This window comes from Nesoenas mayeri (assembly GCF_963082525.1).
Source record: "Nesoenas mayeri genome assembly, chromosome: 1".
Taxonomy (NCBI): domain Eukaryota; kingdom Metazoa; phylum Chordata; class Aves; order Columbiformes; family Columbidae; genus Nesoenas; species Nesoenas mayeri.
This window is the reverse complement of record NC_137541.1, coordinates 80756537-80780719: the sequence shown is the minus strand read 5'-3', so window position 1 is coordinate 80780719 and position 24183 is coordinate 80756537. Positions and strand designations below refer to the sequence as shown.

The window sequence follows — 24183 nt, the reverse complement described above, 5'->3', positions numbered from 1 at the left end:
AGCTCAGTAATAGCCTGTTTGCTTGGAAGACTTCATAAAGGACCTCTGGTACCTGAGTTTGGTTAAGGAAATACAAGTAGTGTGGTAACAGATCGTATTTTTTGATTTGGCCTTCCTTCAATTAGCAGTTAGACTTGAACCTAAAACCCCACATATTTCTGCATCTGTCTCTTCAGGACTGATATTCTGAGTTCCACTTGCTGTAACATCTTGACCTCTTTTGTTGTATTTACCATTTCCATCCTTTTGCTCTTAAATATATGCAGCTTTACAAATGTTTGACTTCTTGAGGATTGGCATTGTTGCAGACATTTATTTCTTTCAGGGGGGCTATTTTAAGTTTGGATATGGCCTCAGAAATCGCTGGAATATGGAGACTGAGTGTGTTAGCGGTCTTAAATAAGACAGAATGATGGATCAAGATCTATACCAGCTGGCAGCAAGGCTGTACACACACCTTCATATGCTGTATCTTTGTTAGGGTCTACACCATGACCTACAAAGCAGGTGCCCCCTTCAGGAGCTGCATTCTACTGGGAACACATATTGGATATAGATACAAGGTGAACTGAGTTAGTGATCTGTCAATAAGACTAAAAAATGGATTTAAGTAAGGCTAAAGTGGATTTAAGCAGCAACTTGCAATTGTGTGTGAAAAAGTCTGTCTCGTAGCAATTTCTGACGTAACTGTGGTTACCATAGAATCACAGAACCATTTTGGTTATAAGAGACCCTCAAGATCATTAAATCCAACTGTAGCATAAATCTGGCACTAAACAATGTCCCTAAGAACTTTGTACAGCTTTTAAACACCTCCAGGGATGGTAACTCAACCACTTCCCTGGGCAGCCTGTTCCAGTGCTTTACAACCCTTTCCATGAAGAATTTTTTCCTAATAACCAATCTAAACCTTCCCTGGTGCAACTTGGCACCATTTCCTCTTGTCCTATCAGTTGCTACTTGGGAGAAGAGACCAACACCCTCCGTGCTACAACCTCCTTTTAGGTAACTGAAGAAAGCGATAAGGTCTCCCCTCAGCCTCCTTTTCCCCATTCTTCAGACTTCATGGTATTAATACAAACCGCTGTTAACTTCAAGTTGCATAGAGCAGAGATCAGAAAGTTAGTGCATGCAGACAATTGCAAATGTGTGCTGGTTGTTATATTGCCCAGGATTACATGAAGAAGAATTCAGAGTAGAAATACAGAGCTAGATTCAGAGAGGAAGTTTGTATTGGTGATTCAGTTGAACTGGACAGTATGTTGATGGGCTTTTTCTTTATGGGAAATTAATTGTTTTTCATGATCACAAGTTACAGGGGATAAGTACACAGATGTAGTGATAAGGGATGCAGTATAAAGCTGTCAATTTACTAAATAAGCAAATTAGAGATGACTTTTTATTTGGTGTCCATATTCGTGTATCTAGAGCTGAACTCATGACAAGTTTGAAAGCCATCCTTTACTTTGGCACTGGCTACTTTACAATTTTTTACTGAGGGCAGGATTGAAATTTTTTCCAAATGTTTTCTGAAAGTTTATTCATGAATATTTACGTGGTCTTGAAAAAAACAGCCTCAGGAACAGAATTGACTTGCCATCCAGATAATGATGCTACAGGGTGAAAGATTATAATATTTAACTTGCCCATCCAAAAAAATTACTTCAGCAGGTGATTTGAATATTTTGGTGAAAATCTAGTGTTCTGACTTGTTCTTTAGCTTTCAAGAGGTGTATGTTACCTGTGTGAACATGCAGGTTTCCAACTCTAATGATTAAATGTGATACACAGCAATGTATAAAGTACATTTAAGGAAGCGATGAAGAAGTCTTTTTTATGTTGGATCCCTATATTACATTAAATTGAAAAGTCTAGTGCAGTAACTGTGCCTGTGTTCAAGGTGCTTCATCAACTTGAGCTGCCTTGCTGTTATGACAGAACCTCTGCTTATGCTTATAACACTAATAATTTTTTTATTGTTATTTTCTCATGCTGCCTGTCTTCACAACTTCAGGAGTTATAGACGAAAATATGTATGTGGTGGAGTGCTTTATCTTACCATTCATACGTTTTTATCTTCTAACCTGTGCAATAATTGGGGTCACCATGATAGAATAGTGTTGCTTTGTGACTTGTTTCAAAGGCTTGTTTAGTTACTACATATTTTAGTGTAATGTCCAATTATGTCAAGTTATTTTAAAGCAGTTCTTAAATATTGTTGGAGCTCTTTATGATACTCAGAATACATATTCTAGGTATTTACGAAGTAATTGTTAAGATCTTTTTAATAGTGCTGAACATGAAAGCAACTTCATTGGACAGCTAATTTACATTGGGAAATAACATTAAATGAGATTTAAGTTTATGAACTTATATATCTTTTACAACCTATTAGCTTTGAAAGCAATGCTACTTTACAATAGCTTACTCAACCATTGTCTTGCATTGCTTGTCAAAGTATGGATTACGCTTAAAAATCACAATTTAAATACTGTCTTTAGGCACAGAATGTGGAGCCTGTATGCAAAGAGTGATGAAGCTCACTAACAAATTGTTGAAAGAAAATTGATTTATTTTTCTTTTTTTTTTTTTTTTCTGTTGAAAATGTTCGAGTTGCTGTACCTTCTGAAGCTGTGCTGCATACTTTATAAACAGCACAGAGAAAACAGACTCCCTGCACCAGAGACTTGGAAAAGACTCCTCATGTCGTTCAGAAATATTATAGTTGGACTTACCATTTTCTAGATGTGCAAGCTGACTTGGGACCTCAAAGTCTAGTTGCACAATTTTGTTCTTACATTGTCAGCAGCAGCTCAAACTCTGCTTTCAGTGTCATGTGAATCACGGCAGCCTGGAGTGACACATATGTGGCTGAGAGCAGAAATGTAAGAGTCGTGTTGTGCCAATAGCCAGGTGCTTGTCATTTTGTTAACAAACCTGCCAGTAATGTGCAAGACAGAAGGAATTCCAGATAATTTTCCAGTTTCTCATAATGATTACCTTGATCTTTTGGTCTAACAGAAATTGAAACATCTTCCCTCCTTGTCTCAGTTTCTACCCTTAACATCAGTCACTGTGACTGACTAGATAAAAACACTTTTTAATTCAGCTTATTTGTGGTTTTTTTATCACCACATTTTTAGAGAAGAGCTGTTCTGTAAAAATTTAAGCTGTGTTTTTTCTCCCCCTTAATATTTTCATTTCCTGTGTAGAACAAATGGATTACCCCCTTACTATGTGATTTTTAGGACAAATGCATTATACCAAAGCAAAAGGATGTCTAGACAATCCAGAGCAAATTATAGCCAGCAGTAATTATCAGGGATGTTTGCTTGAGAGATGTGTAGGGAGAGGAACCATTTTCTTTGGGGTATTTAATACCTGTTAAAAGTCAATGATATAGTGTTTGTACTGAATAGTTAGAATTTTAGGAAAACAAAATAAAAGCCACCTTCCAACACTTACATTTTATAACATTGGAATTAAAACAAAAAACAAAGTATGATTTTATTTCCTTTAAAATCTTAATTTTTCTGACTTCTATAAATGCATCCACTAAAAGCGCAAGTCTAAAGGTCATAAAAGCAGTAAGGTGTCTTAAGTAACTGGGTGCAAAGTAGATGAGTTCTTATGTCACATGCATTTTAACAGCTAAGTCAGTGGAGCTACTGCAGATTACATCAGTGAGTGTCTGGCTCCAAATATATTCTATGAGAGTTGCCTTACTTTGGGTTTTGTTTTGTTTGTTTACTTGTTTTTCCTGGCTTAAGACTTAGGCTTATTTTAGAATTGATAGTTTTGGTTCGTTGGTGCTTTGTTCAAGATGCTACACAGTATTGGCCATTTTCTTTGAGAGCTCTTGATTATCTTTTTCCTGTTTTTAGCAGTCAGAAGGAGAATCTCCTGCAGCCTCTTAATAGAGGTCTTAGCTCACAGTTGAAAATATGCCAGTGGGGTTTTCTGTAATACAGAGGTGTTTCCCCAAAGCTGTCTGCTACAGCTGCTAACCAGAGAAGCTCTATCTGCTGTGTCAGTTACTGGTTCCTGCACAGGTTGCAGATGTTCCCAGAACTGCAGCATCCAGCTCTGCTCCTGCTACTGGTTGGCTTGATGGAACTGAGTAGCTCAGGGACGGACTTTTTGGCAGGGCAGACTGTCCCAGAGAAGCCCAGGACCCCTTGAAACACTGAGTGCATTTTCAAGTATGATTAACCCCACCCATACTTTAGACATTCGCCAGAAAGTTTCAGGATAATCAAGTTATTTGTGCCTTGATTTAAATCTGCCTGAGTACTGGAACCTCTTTATTTTTGAAAAAGAGTAGGAGTTTTTGAACTTGTTCTGTATCAAAGCAGTCCCTGCTTGCACTGGGGCTGAGATGCTCCGGTTAATTTTTTCTGTCCCAGAGGTAGTTGCATTTCAATTTGTGCTTTTACTGTAGGGTTGAGAATGTGCTATGAATGCCAACCATTGTCTGCAATAATTGGTCTCTGAATAAAGAGCAGTATTTATTACCTACACACCTGCCCCATTAAAGTATGCCCACTTTTCCACCACCTCAGTTAACCTGATAGACATGCATGATTGAAGATCCTCAGTTGTTCCTGTCTGTGGGCTGATGCGTGGCTGTCAGATAGTGAGACTGTTCAAATGATCTTGGCACTAATTGCACATAAAAGTACCTTCCAACAATAGGGAGGATGCTGTAGCCGTGTTACTAACTCCAGTGAAAAACAGCTATGAGGATATAGTTTCTTTTCATGGAATCCAACCTAAATGTACATTTTGTTGATTTTATTTTGACATTTTTGGTGATGTGTCTTAAAGGTAGAGAAAACTCTAGTCTTTTCTTCTTGTTTCTGAAACTAGAAGAAAATGAAAGCCACTTACTCTGGCTTTCCAAAAGCTTCAGGAAAGAGTCACTCCACAAAAAGGGACTGCATTTGGATCTAACAGGAGCAGTGTTATCAAATGCACAAGAATATAGCACAAGTTCTTTGTATTTCCTTTTTGAGTCTCGATTTGATGTAGGTTTCTGGAGTATCATCAATTGATCAATAAAACATGTTAGACTGCATGCTAGTACTGATTAATTCACACCTTTGGTACACAGTAAGAAGCAAGGTGAAGCCTGGTGTCTATAAAGGGACTTGCTAAGTGCATTAGCCAGTTGTCTACTAATGCGTGTAGTGTGTCTCAGAGGAGCAGCCCAGTGGTCCCAGCCCCAGCTGCCTGGTGTGCCGATGGCATCAATAGGATGCAGCAGTGTTGCGGGTGGAGGGGAGGTCCTGCTCTACGGCAGCTGGCAAACCCTGCTGTACGTTTCCAGGTCGTGCTTTAAGACTGAGAGGAAAAGAAAGCTAGTGTTGCTGAAAAAATCTAGTCTCTGTAGCCATATCCTGGACTTTTTTAGAAAAAAAGATTTGTTAAAAACTGTCTTTTAGCCTTTCATAAACAAACTTCTCAGTTATGTGTTTGAAGATTGAACGGAATTTGTGAAAAGGTCTCTCTTGCAAAAGATCCTGTTTGCTTATTTTGTATCTGTCTTTTTTTTTTTTTAATTCAAATCCCAGAAATAGACTGTACACTGTAAGAGCTGCTTTTATCCCCACCATTAACACTGGATGAGTCTTAATCATCCCCAAGTGACCAGCTTCTAACAGATATGTTTTGATAATGTCTAGCTCTTTTAATCTCACTATGTTTAAAAATTTTTGGGAGCACTGCTGAATATTACCAAAAAAAAAGAGTGGGAGGGTTTCCCTGTGCTCCCTGTGTTATGTTGCCTGACCAGGTCTGCAAGTTCTAGACTTTTTAAAAAAAATCTAGTCAGTTATGTCCAAATTTGTTCTGGTCCTTACTGAGTCTGTGAAAATATAAAACTGTTAGAAAGTTAAGCATGGCCTCTGGACACAACACTGCAGGAGTTTGAGGGAGGGGTCTGCTCTGGGTGACATCTGTGAGCAGCCAAATACTGGCCTGTCCTCGCTGTCCCTGCTTCTCCCTGTCTGCAGCCAGTGGCCAGCAGGTTGAGTGACAGTGCATGGAGAAGTGGTGGGCAGGTGGAATGTGTGCCATTTTGTCTCAGGGACACACTGACTGCTTGGAGATGAGAGCTAAGGAGAGCTGAAAGTCCTTCCTGAACTCCAGCCGGCTTCCTCAGTGAGCGTGGACATCAGGAGCAGGGGCCCAGCTGTGCCCTCAGATGTCTACCATTAAAATAGTAATCCAGATTATCAAGCAGCAGGGGGAGAAAAGCAATCCAAAAGGCTGGCACATCTGGGAGCAGGGTTCAGGTTTGGGAGCTGTAGCTCCACAGATTGCTGGGCAGATTGCTGGCCCTCTTGCCATGGTGCTCCCTCCACCCTTCCTGGGGCCATTTGAGGTCACGGCAGGGCATGGTCTAAGTCCTTGGAAACCTCGTAGGCGGTGCAACCACTTGAGCGGCTTTGTAAATGCAGATCCATGTGGATTCAGTGGTCCCTGAGGTCCTATGTCAGGCCTCGGTCCCTCCTCACCAGGGATCTTAGCAGACTGCATTGATTTGGCTGCATGTTTTCAGGAAATTTTTATTTGCAAGGAGCTTTAAGTGTGATTCAGATGCCTAAACACAAGCTTCAAGCTCCGTATCAGACTTCCCAAGATAGATAGTCCCAGGGTGTTTGGCAGGAGACCGAAGGGAGATGTAGAGCCTCCAGGACTGGCAGCTGGAAGCTAAGGGAGATAGGTCATGGTATCTCAGGTCACACAAAGGTCTGTAATTTGACAACTTGTTCACACCTTTAGTGTCTTTTAGGCTGAACCCTTTGGCAAATGGGGCTGAAGGGGACCGGAAGAGTGGTGACTCACTGTGGACAGGACCATGTTTATTGCTGGAAAAGCTGTATTAAAATCAATCTTGACTACCGTAGCGTTTTTTACTCCTGATGTATTCATGAGTGTTTGGCAAACTGTGCACATTCTTAGTTTTGAGAGAATTGACATTAATAGCTATTAAGTTAAGTCTGAAACTGTGTGGCATTGTTAATTACCTCCAGTCATGTAATTTATTGAACTTACAAAACTTAAGTTCTTGAGTGCTATGACTAATTATAAGATTGGAAATTAGTCCAGAAGTGGAAATTACAGCCATACTTGAAAATGTCTCTCAGGCAACTTTGATCATTTTCACATGCTTTTATTCCCAGATCTCTATGAGGAGATTCGTCAGTGCCGTGAGGCTTGTGGAGGAGCTCATATGAAAACAATCTTGGCAACAGGTGAACTCGGGTCCCTTCCTAATGTCTACAAAGCCAGTATGATAGCTATGATGGCAGGTAAATATATGTGGTTTTGGTTTTAAGCTAAGAATATTTTTGCTGTATTATTTATGAAGCTTAAAAAGATTGAATGTGAAAGTTTAGTTTTTCCATTAGTAGGCAAAAACTATTATGCTGCAATTACTGAAGTTGCAGGTATAGTAATGAAGTGTCACTTGCTTTGTATAATCTAGAAAAACTGCATTAAATGTTAAATAACACTTAAAACTGCTAAAGGACAAAATTTGTAGGAACAAATATTTGTTGTCAAACATCTTAGCCTTGGTAGATTTAATAAGGACAGTTACATCTGGGGCAGATAGACATATTATCCAGGTAATTGTGTTGAGCTACAGATGCGGTATAGGAAGATGGCTCATAAGCATATTTTAACTGCATGGGGAATTTTCCTTGAAGATTCATGCTGTCAGCTCTCGTTACTGGTTTGTGATCAGTTCTAACCACCTCAATGAGAGCATGATTCAGGAAATCAACTGTACTGGAGATGCAGTGAGAGGAAGAATGCTGAACACTCCAGCAGGTGCTGGGATGGGCTCTGTTATAACTGGTTTTAATTAGCATGCTCAAAAGCACTGGTACTCACTACTGGCAATTAACTGGCACTTCAAAAGATGTCCAGTTTTCCCCGTCATTGAAAACTCAATTACATCTGACCTGATGTTTAGAAGCCTGTCTGTCTTTTATTCTGAACCTTTCCAGTAAGAAACACACTCCTGTGAGCAGGCTATGTATAGACTGTAGGTATTACTTTTTTGCACAGCAGCAGCCATTGCAAAATGAATGTAGCAAAGCACCCATTTGAGCCCAGATTTACAGCAGTAGGCTCTCTCTGCAGCTTTGGGTATGCGCTGGTACAATTTTCCCTAGTTTAACCAGGACTTTAGGGTTGTGTTTTAATGCCATCTTTAAGATGCAAAACCTGGAACTAGCTGCTAAAGCTGAGTTCTACCTTGCTTGAAAGGAGAGGGCTTTTCAAGCGTATTGACAGAGAGAAGTATAAAATATAGTAAGAACCACTTGGGCTAGTATGTCTTCTAAACTGCCCCTAATTTTTGTGATTTGTGTGTAGTGTTTTTGTGTATGTATTTTGTTGGTTTTGTTTGTTTGTTTGGGTTTTTGTTTGTGGGGTTTTTGTGGGTTTTTTTGTTCTGTTTTGTTCTATGTTTTTTAAAAATTTATTTTAATTTTTTTATTTACTCTACTGTAAGCTCTTTGGATTTGGTATTTCTTCTTATTTCAGAGCAAGAAATAGTAATCCAAGTGTTTTTTTCAGTATTTAAATAAATATTAGACTTGCTGCTGACCTCTTGTTTACTTACACAACACTCTGCTTACCTACTTCAAATGGCATGGGAAGCATTTCAGGCTTTTTGTATACTCAGCTACAAGGTCAATTAGTACCATTAGATAGAGAATCAGTATTATGCCAGTAAATACTGCTTTTTATTAGAAGGGGTGTAAGAAATACACATTTCCTGTCATTTAAACTGATGTACTAATCATTATGATCACTTTTTGTAACATGGAGTAGTGAAAAAGTCAGGTTGTAAAGCATTTTAACATTTTCAGATTTTTTGCTGGTGTAGTATTTTTGAAATACAGCAGATGGCTCTATTGTTAATGATTTTCCTTCCATAGTTATTCATTTTATAAGATACTTATGCCTCTGAATATATGCAGTAATTTCCTTATTTCAGTCTCTTGCTTTGTCATTGTGGGTAGGTGTGACAATAAGAATTTATTGGTGCCCTACATATGTGTATTAGGGGCCAGATTTTCAGGGTCTGACTTGTTAGCACTGCTGAGAACCTCAAATTCTATTTGAATTTTGTTTGATTTGTATATTTGTAGCATTTGTGGGAGAAAGTAATTTTGCACAGTAGTTTTAAATTCTAGCCTTAGTATCCATATCTTTTTTTTCACCTGGTGCCATGATTTAAAAGAAAGAAAGAAAAAAAGCAGATAATCTTGTGGATCTGGCAGACCTTGGCAACTTTAATCTGAAAATAAAAAAGCAACAACTCTGATAGACTTGACCTTAGTAATTAGTTTTATATGGGGAATTTAGTTACACAATATAGTGGATTCAATTGCAAAACTGACTTTAGAAGTTTTTGCTGCCTCTCGCCAGTTGCTTTCTGCTCCTTCAGCTGTGCTGTTAGAAGTGCTCATCATGCTGCATTGTAAGCTGAGTTTTCAAAGTAATACAGTTGAAAATTATTCCAGAAATGGGTTTACTAGTTTGCTCTTCTTTTTTTTGTGATTGGTTGGCAATGTTGTTTGTTTGTTTTTTTTTTTAAATGGTCACAGCCTCAATCTGGTTTACAGCCTTGCCTTGCACACGATTGTATCAGTGCAACTGAGTGCATGCTCTGCAGTCCTTAAGGTGTTTTCACTTCACTTTGCCTAACATAAGCCTATCATGTAGGGACCACAAAACTCTAGACTTACAGATGTTTACATTGCCCTTGCTGAGCATACACACATTCACCTAGGTCCTGATGCACAAAGCCACTATATGTGTTGCAAGATGTACCCAAAATATATCTATTTCCCATGTGTCTCGTTTGTGAGACTCAGAAGGCTGAGAGAGGAACACAATGCTGATTTATTAGTAGCTCTGTGGTTAAAAAGCTTGCCTGGGATGTCTGGGACTTTGTCTCTCTGACTGAGGTTCTTCTCCCACACAGAGCTCAATTTTACAGTGTATTTGCTGTGAAGGATCTCAGTCCCTCCAAAAAAAGTTGCTCTGCTTTCCATAAAGCAATTAACTGAACAGAGACTACAACCCAGATGCCTCCTCTGCCAAATAACTTTCCAAAATTCGTATACAGTCTTCCTGGTGCTGGCTTGAGGAATTCTTGGTGTGTGCTGGGTTCTACGTCGTGTTACATGCAGTTTGATTCAGCTAGCAGGTGGAGGCTCAGCCACTGGACGTGAGGCCATCTGCACAGATCACTGGCTTGAAAAGGGATGATGAAAGGCCAAAAAATGTGCGTCTCCACATTGACTAGGATCTTAAAAGAACTCTCAGGCTGGGATGGTGTGCCAGTGCACTTTTATATTCAAAGCAGATTGCATTGGCTGCCTCTGTAGACAAACATCTGTACTCCGTATCACAGCCCTTGCAGGACTCAGTGGATACCACTCACCACACACCAGTGGGTGAGGCTGAGCCCAGTAGACATGCAGATCCCAGCAGTGTGCTAGAGGTGGAAGCCAGTTGTAGAAATGGTGCTTTGCACAACATGCCAGTGTGTGAGATATTAATTCTTGTACCTTTAAGAAACTGGGAAAAGTGTTGCTTCACAGTGAGATATGAGAATAATTTCCCTCTGTTTGAAGAAGTGACTCTTGGCTCCTCCTTTGTCTGAAATCCTATGTCCAAATCCTATGTCCACTTTTTCTTCCTTCTCTAGCACAGCATGTAAGGAAAAAGGCATCAGAATGGGAACAGGCACCCAGTTCTTTTAAATTCTTTTAACAGTACCTTTACAGCCTTGACTGACATGCAATAAATTCTTACGGAATATTTAAGAACCTATTTCTGAGTGAAAGAGGCTGACAGCCCTCTAAGGACAGTGACTCACCTAGCAAGAATAATCCTTGCAATGCTAAGGTGAGCATAATGGCAGGTGGGATTGCACATCAGTGGCTCTGTGTCAGTACTGATGGAGTACATGGTTTTCAGAAAGCTGACTGAAAGAAAATCTCAGCATTGAATCAAGGAATTTTTGGTCATTGGTTTATAATGTCCACTGCCATTTCTTGAGCTTCTTGAAGTCTTTATGGTGGTTTGAGTATATGAGCTTCTCAAGGGAAACTGACTGCATCTTTGACCCAACCAGACAGCTTCCAGATAATTAATAGAGCAAACTAGTCCATGTTTTTCACTGCCTGGTATATACTTTTGCAAGTCGCGTCTGTTTCTATAGGAGATACTCCAGTCTGTGTCTTCATAGCCTCTTGGAATAAACAGTTCTAAGGAACACAAATGGGAGTGCCTGATTCCCTCATACCAGTGGAAACTATTCTATGTGTCTTCATCATGGTGTCTTAAAAAAACCCAGGTCTTATACACAGTTCTCTTGTGAGAGGTAGGCCATTTTTTTAACTTTATTTTTTGGCACAAACATCACAAACTGCTAGTGAAGCCAGACAAGGAGCGGAAAGATGATGAACTTGCAGTGGGAAAGAGATGACTTAATTGCATATTTCAGTCACGTATAAGGTTTTTATTTTGTAAAATTACATTTTAACTATACTAATTACAAAATCTTTATTGTTCTGTGTAACAATTCTTATTAAGATATGCAGACCAAGGGAGAGGTAGAGGAAGAGATTAAGTAAATGTACTTTACTTTAAAAGTGGAAACTGTATGTGTGCCATTTTGACTGAAAGTGGGTCTTGATAGTACAGCTCCTTTCATGTCCCTCTGGGAAGCTAAGGAAAACACAACAGTGACATGTGAAAGCTATTTGTTTTCATTATATATATCTAAACAAGTACCTGTGGAAAGATCGGGGGGAGCAATGTCTGTTATTCTGCAGCTCTGTGAAATATATGGTTTAGAACTATTTTGTCATAGGTCATTAAGCAGTTAGTCAAATAAATTGTATGTCGAGATACTGACTAATGTAAAAATTGAATTTGGAGAGGGAATGAGTTAGTGCTGAAACAAAATAATTTCTTAATCTCTAGCACAAAAACCCCTGCAAAAAGTAGCAGAAGATGGCTGAGGGAATAACGTCTCTGATACTGGTAGTCTAGAAGAAGAAAATTAAAACATTAAATGTGTGAGCAGAAGTGTTTTTAGATGCTTTTATACTGTTCATTCCAAAGTGAACAGAAATATTAATAATATATCCAAATGGTGAAGAAAAGCTGGGTCTTGCAGTTCTCAGGAGAGTCCACTATCAATTCTTCCAGGTTTTGTCCTGCTTTACAGGAGTGGTTCCAGTTAATACACACTTACCACTTTCATAGCAAACTTTACCAAAACTTAAAGGCACAAATAGTCTGGCCTTGTGCTGGATCCAGTGAGAGACTGGCTGAGGGCTGTAGTATCCAGTATTTGTTTCTAAAGGCAAAGAGCAGCGCCACAAAGTTCCTCTAAAAAAGCTCAGGACATGAAGAGATTTCCTTAAAAATCCTGAAGGCTGGAACATTTAACTACACAAAAGCCTAGTGCTGAATTAAGAAAAGGTATAATAGTTTAATGATTAAAAGAAGAGAGAGTCCAAGAAATGTGGTTTGAAACGTCACAGGGTAATGCCTTTGCTACACAAAGCTTTTACCCCAGCTCCGAATAAGGTTTTTAAAGTGTCCTTAATATTGATGTGGATCAATCTTTTGTATGAATAATTGGAAGAAAAAAATCTAAGGTACCAATAGCTGTTGTTGTTTTGAGTGGTGTCTTGCAAAGATTTGTTTTGAGCAGAGTTAGGTGGTGTGTCTGAAAACCTGCATGCAGCTGTCTGGGTGCAGGCAATGACTTCCCTACTGCTGGATGTGGACTTTTTGAAAGAGAAAAAAGGAAACCAAACTAGCAAAATTTTACTGAAAAGCTTGGCATGCTTTGCGCAAATGGGACTAACATAGGAGACAAGACTGCTGAATAAGTAATAATATTTGGCACTTAGATTGCACTTTATGTATTTAAAGCACGTACTGACATTAGCAGAATAAATCTTACAATTTCCCAGTAAAGTATGAGTCAAAGATAACAGCCAAGTCAAGAGTCAAGCTGAGATCAGTTGTGAGTTCCAGGCTTTAAATCCCACACTCAAACCAAAAGTTGAGGGTCCCCTCAATAGCATGTGAGTTGTATTATGTTTAAAGAAAAGTTTGATTTAATTATGTGTCGACAACTTCAACTGTAATTTGATACTGTCGTCCAGTTAGTAGAGCCCAGAGCATTTGCAGATGAAAGGCAAACCAAGAAAGGAGGCTTAGTAACAGTAAAACAAGATTTCAATCTGTGTTTTGTTTTATGTGTCTGAAATGGAGTTTACAGTTTATCTGTAAAGGGTACACTTTACCCTGTAAACGTCCTTCAGAGATGAGGGGCAAGGTGTGGCTGCCATCTAAAAACTTTTGACTGGGTCAAAAGTGGCAGCTCCTTTCTACACACATGAACTGTTGCTCAGTGCTTTTCATGGTGACAGGTGATGTTAAGCTCTGGTCTGGAGGTCCAGTTTAGGGCTGGGGACAAGCTATAATATTAAGTCCTTACTCTTCTAAATGTGTAGGAAGAGGACTTAGGCATGACTGGTGACTAAGGCTTCCTCATCACAGTCTGGTGGCCGTTCCCTCTCCCTCCAGCCCAGCAGGAGTCAAAGCGAGTCCCAGGTGTGGTGGGGATTATTTGCTGTTCCAGCCTGGCTGGGCTGCACTTGCTGGCAGAGGAAGGTAGATGTTGAAACATGACATATTCTTGCATCTGATTGCTTGTCTTCAGAGAACAAAGCACATTGCAGAGAGAGTTCTCTCACCTGTGTTGTCAAATGGCAGAGAATAATCCAAATTTTCTTTGTGATCTTCTGGCAGTACAGATTAGATATAGAATAAGCACATTTCTGAATTTGTCTGTTTATCAAGAGCACACAAAATGATGTTTATGTCAGCTCTTCTGTCTGCATACATGCAGACAATACCTCATTTGTCCAAAGATTTGCCCATTCCTTCAGAATTTTTAGATAAATTTGAACTTGCAGAGTTTGTACTACTTCAGCACTTTGCATCATGCAGATGCAGTGTTATGTGTCATTTTAGGAACATAGCCTTGGTTACTGTCTTGAATATGTAGAAGTGGTTGCAGTTGGCTGCTGTAAGAGGCTCATCAGGACAGTAATTAACACTATGGAATTATATTAGTAGTTGATAACTTTCCTGTCTGTTTGCTGCAGCAGATGTCCTGCATTCTGCATAGTCTGCGGTTGTTCTGCATAGTCTGCGGTTGTTCTGCATATTCAGAGCTCGGGTTGACATCACTGAAAAGTTTAGTGCAAAGAACAAGTTCAAAACATGCTGTTGAAAAACAAGATATAGAGCAGGTTAGAGTGACACAGTCTGTCTCAAAATTTTGAATGATATTATGGACTAAAAAAGTTTTTTGAATTAGGAGTTACATCAAAAGGTGGAGGGTCATTAAATACAATCATTCTAAAAGAGGTCTCTACAGGAACAAGTGACTTCTCGTACGGCGCGGAGGGGTGGGAATAGAAAAGCCAATGGTATAAAAATGCCGATAGCTGCATGTTTAGTAAGGCAGTACAAGGCTGCTTCCTTAAATGATGCAATTGCCTACAAGCTTAACAGTGATACTGCAGCTAATCACTAGAAATAATGTAGGCATGATAGATAAGCTTGGAGTTGAAAGGTTCTAACAATGCAATCACTATATCCTCAGGTTTGAATTACTGATGAGAGTCCATACAAAGGGCAGTAAAGCAAAAAACAATGCTGGGCTTGAGTAAAGCAGACCTTAAATGAATGCAAAATGAGACTTAAAAATCTTTCTGGAAATCGATAACGTATGTATAGGGAATCAGGAATGAAGGAACAGAAAAGCAGTTGAGAAACACTAGGGCAGGCTCTTATGAGAAGTCACTTCAGTAGAGTCAAAAGATCAACAGAACCTTGTATAGGTAAGTAGATGACAGAAGTAATATATAAGAGAAACAGAGATTTTTGGGAAAAACCACAAAACAGAGCATGTGAACAGAGTTACAGTGTATACAGTAAAGCCTCATTTATTTGCAGTTTGACAAGCTAGAAGTTCAGATGTGCATGCGATGTGACGCTTTGTTATGCATTTATTTGTATGCTTACTGAACTGTGTTCTAGCCTATACAGCCATATCTGAGGGGAGATGGTTATCTGGGGTTGTTCATATTTGTTGTACCAAGATGCCTGACAACTCAGTTTGCTAATTTTCTGAAAGGTCTATTCTATTAATGGTATCCTACTGTAAACAGAAAATAGCAATATACACCCTCTACTCATGTCAAAGAAGAAATACCAGTGTAAAACAGATGGCATTTGTTAGCTCTGTACCTGTTTGTTTGATTTTGTATTATACACAGCATTGCTTGACTTTCTCTTTCCACTATCCCCATTTACTAACAGAAACGGTGCTATTTCCAAACACTTCTGACCAGAATAATATAAAGTCAGGAAGCCACAAGGTGGGTAGTATTATTTGAGGTAGCAGAATGACTCCTAATTTATCATCACCTTTGACAACAGTTAGCTTCTCTGTTTTTCCTTATATAGTATTAAAATTGCATGTTTTATAGGACCTTTGTGAGGTATAGTAAATTAAGAAATAAGCAGAAATGTATGCCTCTCATTAGAAGGCAGAATTTTTCCATGCCTGTGCATGAAGATGGAACGCTGTTGGTCACAATTGAAATTGGGAAACAGAGAAAGTCTGGAAATTTTCTGGTGGGAGCAGCTGACTCTGATTTACTAGTACACCCAAGCCTGGGAGCGATGGTGCAATGGGAGCGGGTACAGCTTGCTGTGGTACTTGAGGCCAATGGTATTGTGACCTGCAAAATTGGCTGGTACTGCCCATAGTAGCAGGTATGTCACCTCCCTTCAGCTGTTTCACAGCACTCCACCCAAAATGTTCTTTTAAATGAGAGAGTTTTGCTGTGCTTTCCCTATGCCTGTATTGCTGTGCTCTGGTGTTCTCCCTGTGCTGAGCAAAATGAAATGAGCAGAATGCCCCTACAAGAAGTCACAGGGAGGAAGGCATGTGATAACTCCCCAGAAATCCCAGGACTTGTCTCTGAATCTCAGAGGAGGGTTTAAATCCTGATCCTGCAATTTCTTCTCCTTGGCCTGTAAGAAAGTGGCCATTCTTTATGCTTCAACCTTTGAAACTAATTGTAAAATAGTAGGTTGAACGAGTAGGCATGTGTTGACAGTATAACATATGGTTGAGAGGGGTCAGTCGTCTATTAACAAACTACCCTAAATGCCTGAATGGCATTTTTCTTTTGCTGATATTTGAGATCTTTGCAAAGCACATTAATTAAGGAATATCTAAAAGGTATACTTTCAATTTATAACAACTGATGCAGAGAAGTGAGAAGGCAGCCTTGTTGCGTTAATTTTCCCCATGAATGAAACCTTGTTTCTATGTTAAATGATTTGTTAGAATTTGAGTTAAAACTTCTGAAGTTTCCTGTCATCTCAGACTCAGAAATCATTGCACAGTGCATAGTTTTAGTCAAACATACTATCAAAATAACGCAGCTTCCTAGCAAAAAACTTTGCATCTGTGAAGCTCTGGTATTGAAGGTAATGGTTTGAGAGAATGCAATTTTAAAACATGGAAATATTATGTAAAATCAATAGATGTACAGGGTACTATTTATTTCTCTAATATTTCAGGTTGTTTTTTTATTGTGTTAGCAGCAGGTGTTAAATTCTACTAAACCAGTGAAAAATAGAAATAAATGTTTAATTTACTGGATCTATCAATTATACAAAATTGGCTTATGAAATATTAAAATATCTTTTAAGAGATAGCAAGTAGGAATGCTAGTTAGAAAATGCAATCCCTTAACAGAAACTTAACATAAATGTGGAAATAAACTAAGAATAATTTTAGGATTCTAGGTCCTGGGATTTTTTTTGTTGCTTTTTAAGGTGACAAGGCTTAGTGATCTTGCCTATCTAATTTCAAGGTATATGCTCATGACAGCAGAAATGTGAAATTAGACTTCTGAAGAGAATGTTGAATGGAAAAATACACTAGGAATATGTGATCTTGGACATCAATAGGTTATTTTAGAACACTTTGGGCACTCATTTGACTAAACTCATTTAATCGTAAGGAACAGGAATGCAGTAGAAAACAAAGAAGCTTAACAAGAGATGGCCACAAAAATAAGTGAAATACATATTGAGACATAAAAGTGGGACAAAAATTAGTCATATGAAACAAGTTAGTCATAAAGGAGGTTATGGATAGTTTACTGATAAACTGAATCTTAAAACACACTGAGATCAATATAAAGACATCCACTAGCTTTTAGCAGCTCATATCCTAATGATGCTGACACTGTATTTCAAAGTAGTACTTCATTAAGGGCAGAGAAACAGGCTGGATACCCAGGCTAGCTGTTGGGTTCATGGTGCTACAAACACAATTCTCACTGAGTAAACAGGACTGACTACTCAAATGCAAACATTTAAGCTTGTGTTTAACACTTTTGCTTCTTTATAAATGTAAGTTTTTAAGCAGAATTTAAAATGTCTTCTTATTAGACTGCCAGTCTTTTCTCAAAGTAAAATATTTCTGTCAGAATATTACCATGGGATTCAGCAGCATTCTTCAGGAATGTGCTTATTTTAGCAGTGTTTGGAAGTTGAGCTCCATGGCTTTTCCCAGCTTGCCTCTGTGGTTGCTTGCCATATTTTTGTTGAGTTGCACACAGGACTTAACTTCCTCAGCAAGTACCTGGAGCTCATCTCCCAGGCTTTCTGCGCTCCTTTGATTCACGTTGCCAAGGTTTAAGCTGTGTTGGGAAGATATTGAAAAGAATGGAAAATATCCCCTTCTTTGATACTATATCCCTGGGAAATGTTCCTGATTTATATATTTTTAAATTCCTTTTCTGAAACTAATTTCAGCATCTCTCAGATAAAACAGTTTATAGTTTCTGACTTCGCTTACTTTATAGTTATCAGAGACAATAGCTTCCCCAGAGCTGCCTGTACTAGTCCTGCTTTTCAGAGGGCTTTTTCAAAGACAAAGATGACAGCAAAGTCCATGGTCTTCACTGCAAGTCAACAGGGATCTGACGTCTGATTGTCATTTGCACCTTTGATGTTTCTTCCCCTCTAGCATTTGTGCTATAAAGTGATTTCTCTGTAGTGTACAACTGCAGCTGATTTTTCAAGTTGAGTTCTCCCTAAATCTAAGATGTAGAAAAGCTTCCTCCTTGATGATGCCAGGACTTTTTTGTAAGCAAAAAGTCTTCCTTCCATCACCTTTACAGTTACACTGCCAGTCCAATATCCAGCTTACGAGTGTATCCCAAAAACTGCAGAGGTGAAATCTTGTAGTTATCAAGAAGATTTGTTAATTCATCTGTAATGGACCAAAAAGGAAACAGATGATGCTGTTCCATATTCTGTGCAGCACAGTAACTTGAATTATGCAATGCAAAATTATGAATCATATATCTTCAAAAGCCTCCCTCCCACAGGTCCTGGAAAATGGATGTGTAGAGAGCTCGAAGGAAACAGAAAGTTTTATACATAAATGGAGATTTGAAGTGAGCCCAAGCCCCAGCATGAGAAAGCAGCTTGTTGAGGTGTGATGAAAGGAGGTGCCACATTTCTCATGGCTTCTGGTCCCCAGTAAGAGGACAGGTAGCATTTTCAGGTGATGCTCTGATAATAAGATAACATGCTGTCGATAGCTAACTGGTTACATTTGTGTTGTCATCAGGTACTGTGTTTGCAGCTTCTCTGGATGTAAGCAAATTCACAGCGGTTTCCTTGGTTGTCAGTTGCAGCACGGTTGTGGCTTCAAGGCAGGTTCCTCCAGGAGCTTCAGCTGGAGGGGCTCTGTGCTATTGTAGCAATGCCATTTCCAGCAATTTTCAGCACCTGGGTTAAAATTACAGCTCAGCTTTAACAGTCTCCAGAGCAGACTGCAAAAATGCTGGTCTGTTGCTCAGAAATAAAACAAAAAAATCCACAAAAACCCTAGTAAAATAAACAGAGCCTCTCCATGCTTTCGAACAACTTCTTAGCGAGTTCATTTGCAGGGAGTTCCCTGTATTAGGGAGTAAGAACTGGAGGCAGGAGAGAAACGTAGAAAGAAATTAATATATTTTTCTGCTGAAATGTTCAAGAGACTAAGTAAAAAAAAACAGTGTTAGTGAGGGTGAAGAGAAGCCTTTAGGTTTGAAGGGTTCCTGTGCCTTTTTTACTATTTTAAGAACACAATTTTGGAGTGAAATACAGAATTATGCAGAGCACTTTGCAATCTGTTATATGTAGGAAAAGGCTGCAGATGGGTACAAATAATTAGTAATTAATAACACCACTGCATTTGGTTACTCAGGGTTTGGAGAGGGTTTCTGCTGGTTGAGGTTATTGTCTAATATCTGGTTCATGAAAGACGGAAGCAGGAGAGAATCTGAGATTATTTGAGTGGAATTTTTAAATAGTGGAAGGAAAGAACAGACTCCATTCAAGCTGGAAGAAGGCAACTAATGCGGCATTTGAGGTACCAGTGATATGTTCTGTATTATTCACAGTTGTGGCTCCAGTGTGGCTAGTAGGTTTTCTACGTTTTCATTTGCCAGATTTGGTGGGACATCACATAAAGAGTAAAGTAGTCAGTGAAACACAGAAAGGTTTAGATCATAATGATAATACAAAGCTTGCAGACACTTTTCCACAAAAATGGGAGTTGCTACAGCACTGATTTTTATGTTAATTTACTAGTGAATAATTTAAAAAGTTCTGTTTATTTTTTAATAAAAAGGAAAGATATACATTGGCTGAGTGTTCCTAATGTTACTTACAGCTGCCATTGAGCAGATGCTAGGGATTCTTAGTGGTATGCTAGACCCAAAATAAGTTTTATGAATAAACAATTTCTTTTTCCTACCAACTCTTTCAGGCTGATTCTTCTTCAAATTCATAATAAATGGCTTTTTAAAGTCTCCTCATAAATAATTACCTTTCTTGTGCCACTTTTTTCTAAGCACTTGGATTTTAATTACAATTATGAACTGTGTTAATAAGTTTTTAAATAATTTTATCTTTTTAGGGCTGAATCCATTTTCCATTTCTCTTTGTCTTGATTGGTTCCTGGGATTTTAATCCTTTAATTCTTGTTAATTCACTTGATACTGCACTTTCATTGCCCTTTATAAATTCACGTTGTAGAAGCAAACAGCATGCAGCAGCATGTTTTCCTTCTGAACTCTACGCACACATACCCACCTTAGCTTGCTGGTTAACAACTGTCTCCTGTTGCTAGTAACCATTTTGTTTAACTCTGTCATTTAAATCAGAGTAAGTCTGAAAAAAATAGGTAATTAAATGGAGACAATGTCTCTTTTTTTTTGCTTTGAACTAATGGCTAGGGGCCTTAAAGCACTCTGCAGCAGATGTCTAGCAAAGTGGATACTGTGCTAAGTTGATTGATAAGGGATATGCAATACTGCTAGACTCCACTTCAGTCCACTGTTTTCCAGTGTAAATACTTATTAGATACCTTTGCTTCTGATTGCATGTAGATAAATGTTGAACACTTAATTCCTCGTAACTTTTGCTGTGATTCAGTATCTGAATCAGCTGCTTTATTGAAATGTACACATTGCTATTGGGTTGGAGAGATAAGAGCCAAGTTACATGTTTTTAAACTTCCTGATTTTTAGTCCCATGGCCTGATCAAGATTTACTTAATTAAAAGTGACTGCTATTAAAAACAAAAAACACCACAGATTGTGTTGAAATTTCATAGTTTTCTTTTGAATCGTGTATGAAGCACAAAACATGGTCCTGTGTCTCATGATCCCACTCATAATGCTCAGTGCAGAAAATATTAATGCCAATTTAGGTATTGTTAGAAGTCATAGTGAGAAGTGTAGATTTTGCAAGCTATTACTTTTATCAGGGTAGTGTCTGTCCACATCAAATACCTGTTTCTTTGGGGTGCGACTTTGCTTACTGTTATGCTCAATATCACCTAAACAAAGCATGCTTAGGAGTCAGCTCAAATGGGGAGGCAGGACTGCAACTTTTTACTCTTTGTGGCAGAAGCTTACGGTTACAAAAGGAAAGGTATAGATCAGGCAGTCATGGTAACACCATCACTACCACTTCAGTTTGGCAAGTGACAAGTCAGTAAAACACAGCTAATGTTCTGCTTGACCACTATTTCTGAATGTGTAAGTGCGGATGAAGAAGCCATTGATACCCAAGCGAGGTGCTGAAATATTGCCATGCAAAGCTACAAACTTTAGATAGGTTTTTAATTTTTTTTTTTTTCTGTAAGATAGACATAAAATCTACTGTCTCAATGAATAGTGACATTTAATAGCTTGCCACTAAATACCTATGAAGATATATATACATCAAACACAAAGAGAGTTTGATACTCAATTTCTTTCATTCACAGTATTTTACTAAAAAGAGTGGAATGCCAAAGTACAAAATTATAATATATATTTAGTGTAGGTTTTAAAAATATAAAGCCTAAATATAAGATGTAGATTTGAAGATTGAAATAGTGTCTTAATTTTGCCAGTAGACTAACCAAATGTGCATTTCTATATGCTTCAGTTATTTTTAACCAAAACAGAGGCATTTGTTTAATCAGATTGTTAGTACTCTTCGTTTGAGATGCTCACCATGATTGCAGTCCATGACCAGAGCAGCACAGAGGCTGTTGACAAATGGACATAGAGAAACAGCACCCCAGCTTATTATATACCTTTTTATGAGCTGCTGCCTATTTCTGAGAGTGCTTAAGGGTCTTATTTATTTGCTTTATTTTTTAAAGTAGTAGATTGTTATGCCAGAAAAGTCTGACTGAATTTATCAGCAACGTGCCTTCATAAAGCATCCCTTTGAAATAAAATTGTTAGTTTTGCCATGTAAGCATCATTAATAATACAGATTTAAAAACAAAAACAAACAATGGAAGTGTGTCTTTCCCTGACCCCCAGCAGAGAGGTGCCTCCTGCTTGCAGTGTGGCTGCACAGTCAGGCGTTTTGGTTGGTTTTTTTTATTGAAGGAGACTGGTAGGCTTTTTGGTATTCAGGCTACCTGAAGAGCTAAGAAAAATTTTTAAAATAACCCTACTGACAGTGGTGAAAATATCTGTCAGTACCTGGAAGTTCTCGCCCACATTGCAGCCTACACATGTGGGCTTTTATGGTTTTGCCAGATGTCAAGTTATCGAGGTGGGCAAAGAAGGAAACACTCTGAGAGCCAAAAACTTCTGGGAAGCAAGAGCTGCGAGTAACATCAGTTCCTTTCAAAAACAACCATAGCTTGCCATTTCACTATGCTGCTTTATGCTTTATATGTAGTTAAGGCCTTCCAGGGTATTACCCTTTGGATATTTGTTGCATCAGGAGAATGCCCAGCACCTGCACCCAGGAAGTCCGTGGTAGAATCTACATGTATTGAAGGCTTTCAAGTATGATAAAAATTAGAAGTGCCTAACAAGTTCCTGGTAAACACATGATTAGTGGAATTGGAATATTCAGCCCTCTATGCAAGCCCCTAAGGAACCTGTTCTAGCTGATTTGTAAAAGCCAGGAGGAAACAAACACATCACAGATGAGTCTGGGAAGATTTTTTTTTTTTTTCAGGCAAAGCCAAAAGCTTGACAATGCCATGAAGTGTTTTTGGGAAATGCCTTTGATACTGGAAATCGCCCCAGTGCTGAAGCCTCCACCTGTGCCAGCTGCCTTTTTATGTGTAGGGAACAGTGTGGAAGAGGGGCTGATTTTGGCTGTTAGTCCTCTGCATGACAAAGAGGCTGGATGCTGGACAGATTCTGACTGTGGCATTAAGACATGATTTTAAATCTCGAAAATCAATTCTGCCTTTCTCTGGGGTAGAGTCAGAATAGAATCTTAAAATGCTTATATCACGAGGTGTTAAAAAACACTCAAAATGGCATTGAAGTGTCATGATTTTGGCTGTATTATGTATTTAAAAAAACAAAACAAAACAAACTTTAGCATTCATAGCACTTTCTTCATAAAGTAAACTGATTTTCTACTTACTTTGTTTGCTGTGGAGTATTTCCAAATAGATTTTAAACAGCTATTTCTTCAATTTGAGTAATTTTGTTACAAGCTAATAGACAATACATAAGCATACCTGAGTTTTAGTGTTACCATATTTGTTTCAAAGTTGCTATCAACATCAAAAAGCACAAACCTAAATGTATTTGCTAAAACATGATGTGCAATATGCCTGTAGTGCTGTGATTCTAAGCAGTCATGCATATTTATTATTTTCTTCCAAATTGCAGTGCCATTACAGCTAGATAGATGAGAGTTTTAGCCTCAGTCTGTAATATGTCATGTACTGGACAACACTTCGATAGACTGAGATGTATTGATCCAAAACCAAGAATGCCAAGAGGGAAGAAGCCTGACCTAGATCAGTGCTGTTTTAATTATTTTATAGTTTAGGATAGTTTATAATTGTTTAGATTACTTTAAGTGTGAACAAGTAAACAATGCAACGCAATTGGGTGTCTGTAAAGGAAGCTTAATAGGTGAGATTTTTAAATCAAGTTTAGTTTTTCCAACAGCGTTTTGCTTTTTCACCCAGCCCAGCAGGAGCACGTGTCTCAGTGCTGAGAACCTGAGTGCCTGTATCTAATCTGAAAGGAGAGGTGAACATTTATGTTGCTTCATAAAGGAGCAACAACCTGTTGTAGCAGCAACCTGTGTGCTACTGATAAAGCAAAGAGAATGACTCTCATGGTTCTTTCTCAAACACCCAGCATGCCTTTGGCTGTTGTATGTTGGACACTAACACTCTGCCAAAGCAGGGAAAGCCACCAATCCCCTCAGCCCCATGCCACATCCATAACCATGTACAGAAACAACGTGCTATTTTATAACCTTTAGCTTTTTTTTTAATGCAAATGATGACATTTGGACATTGGGGCAATCTGCAGAATTCAGCCTTCACTATCTGTGCAGCAAAGAGTCGGAGTGATGTGTTGAAAGATGCGACTGCCTTTTTTTGTACATAGCCACTGTGTAATCGTGGAGATGGTGGTGGTGGTGGAGGCAATGAGGGGGAGCAGATCTGCTGCTCTGTGCCTCCAAGCATGCTCTGGAGCA

General features: G+C 38.7%; 1 protein-coding gene across 1 annotated transcript in view; it reads left to right on the top strand.

Annotated features, from left to right (window-relative positions):
- DERA (deoxyribose-phosphate aldolase) overlaps positions 1-24183 on the top strand; it is a gene marked incomplete at its 5' end in the record, with an annotated part of 53033 nt that overhangs the window by 17097 nt on the left and 11753 nt on the right. Inside the window, one exon of the mRNA XM_080355158.1 lies at positions 7188-7316. Within this exon, the coding sequence (XP_080211284.1) occupies positions 7188-7316 (129 nt within the window). The remainder of the gene's footprint in view (positions 1-7187; positions 7317-24183) is intronic.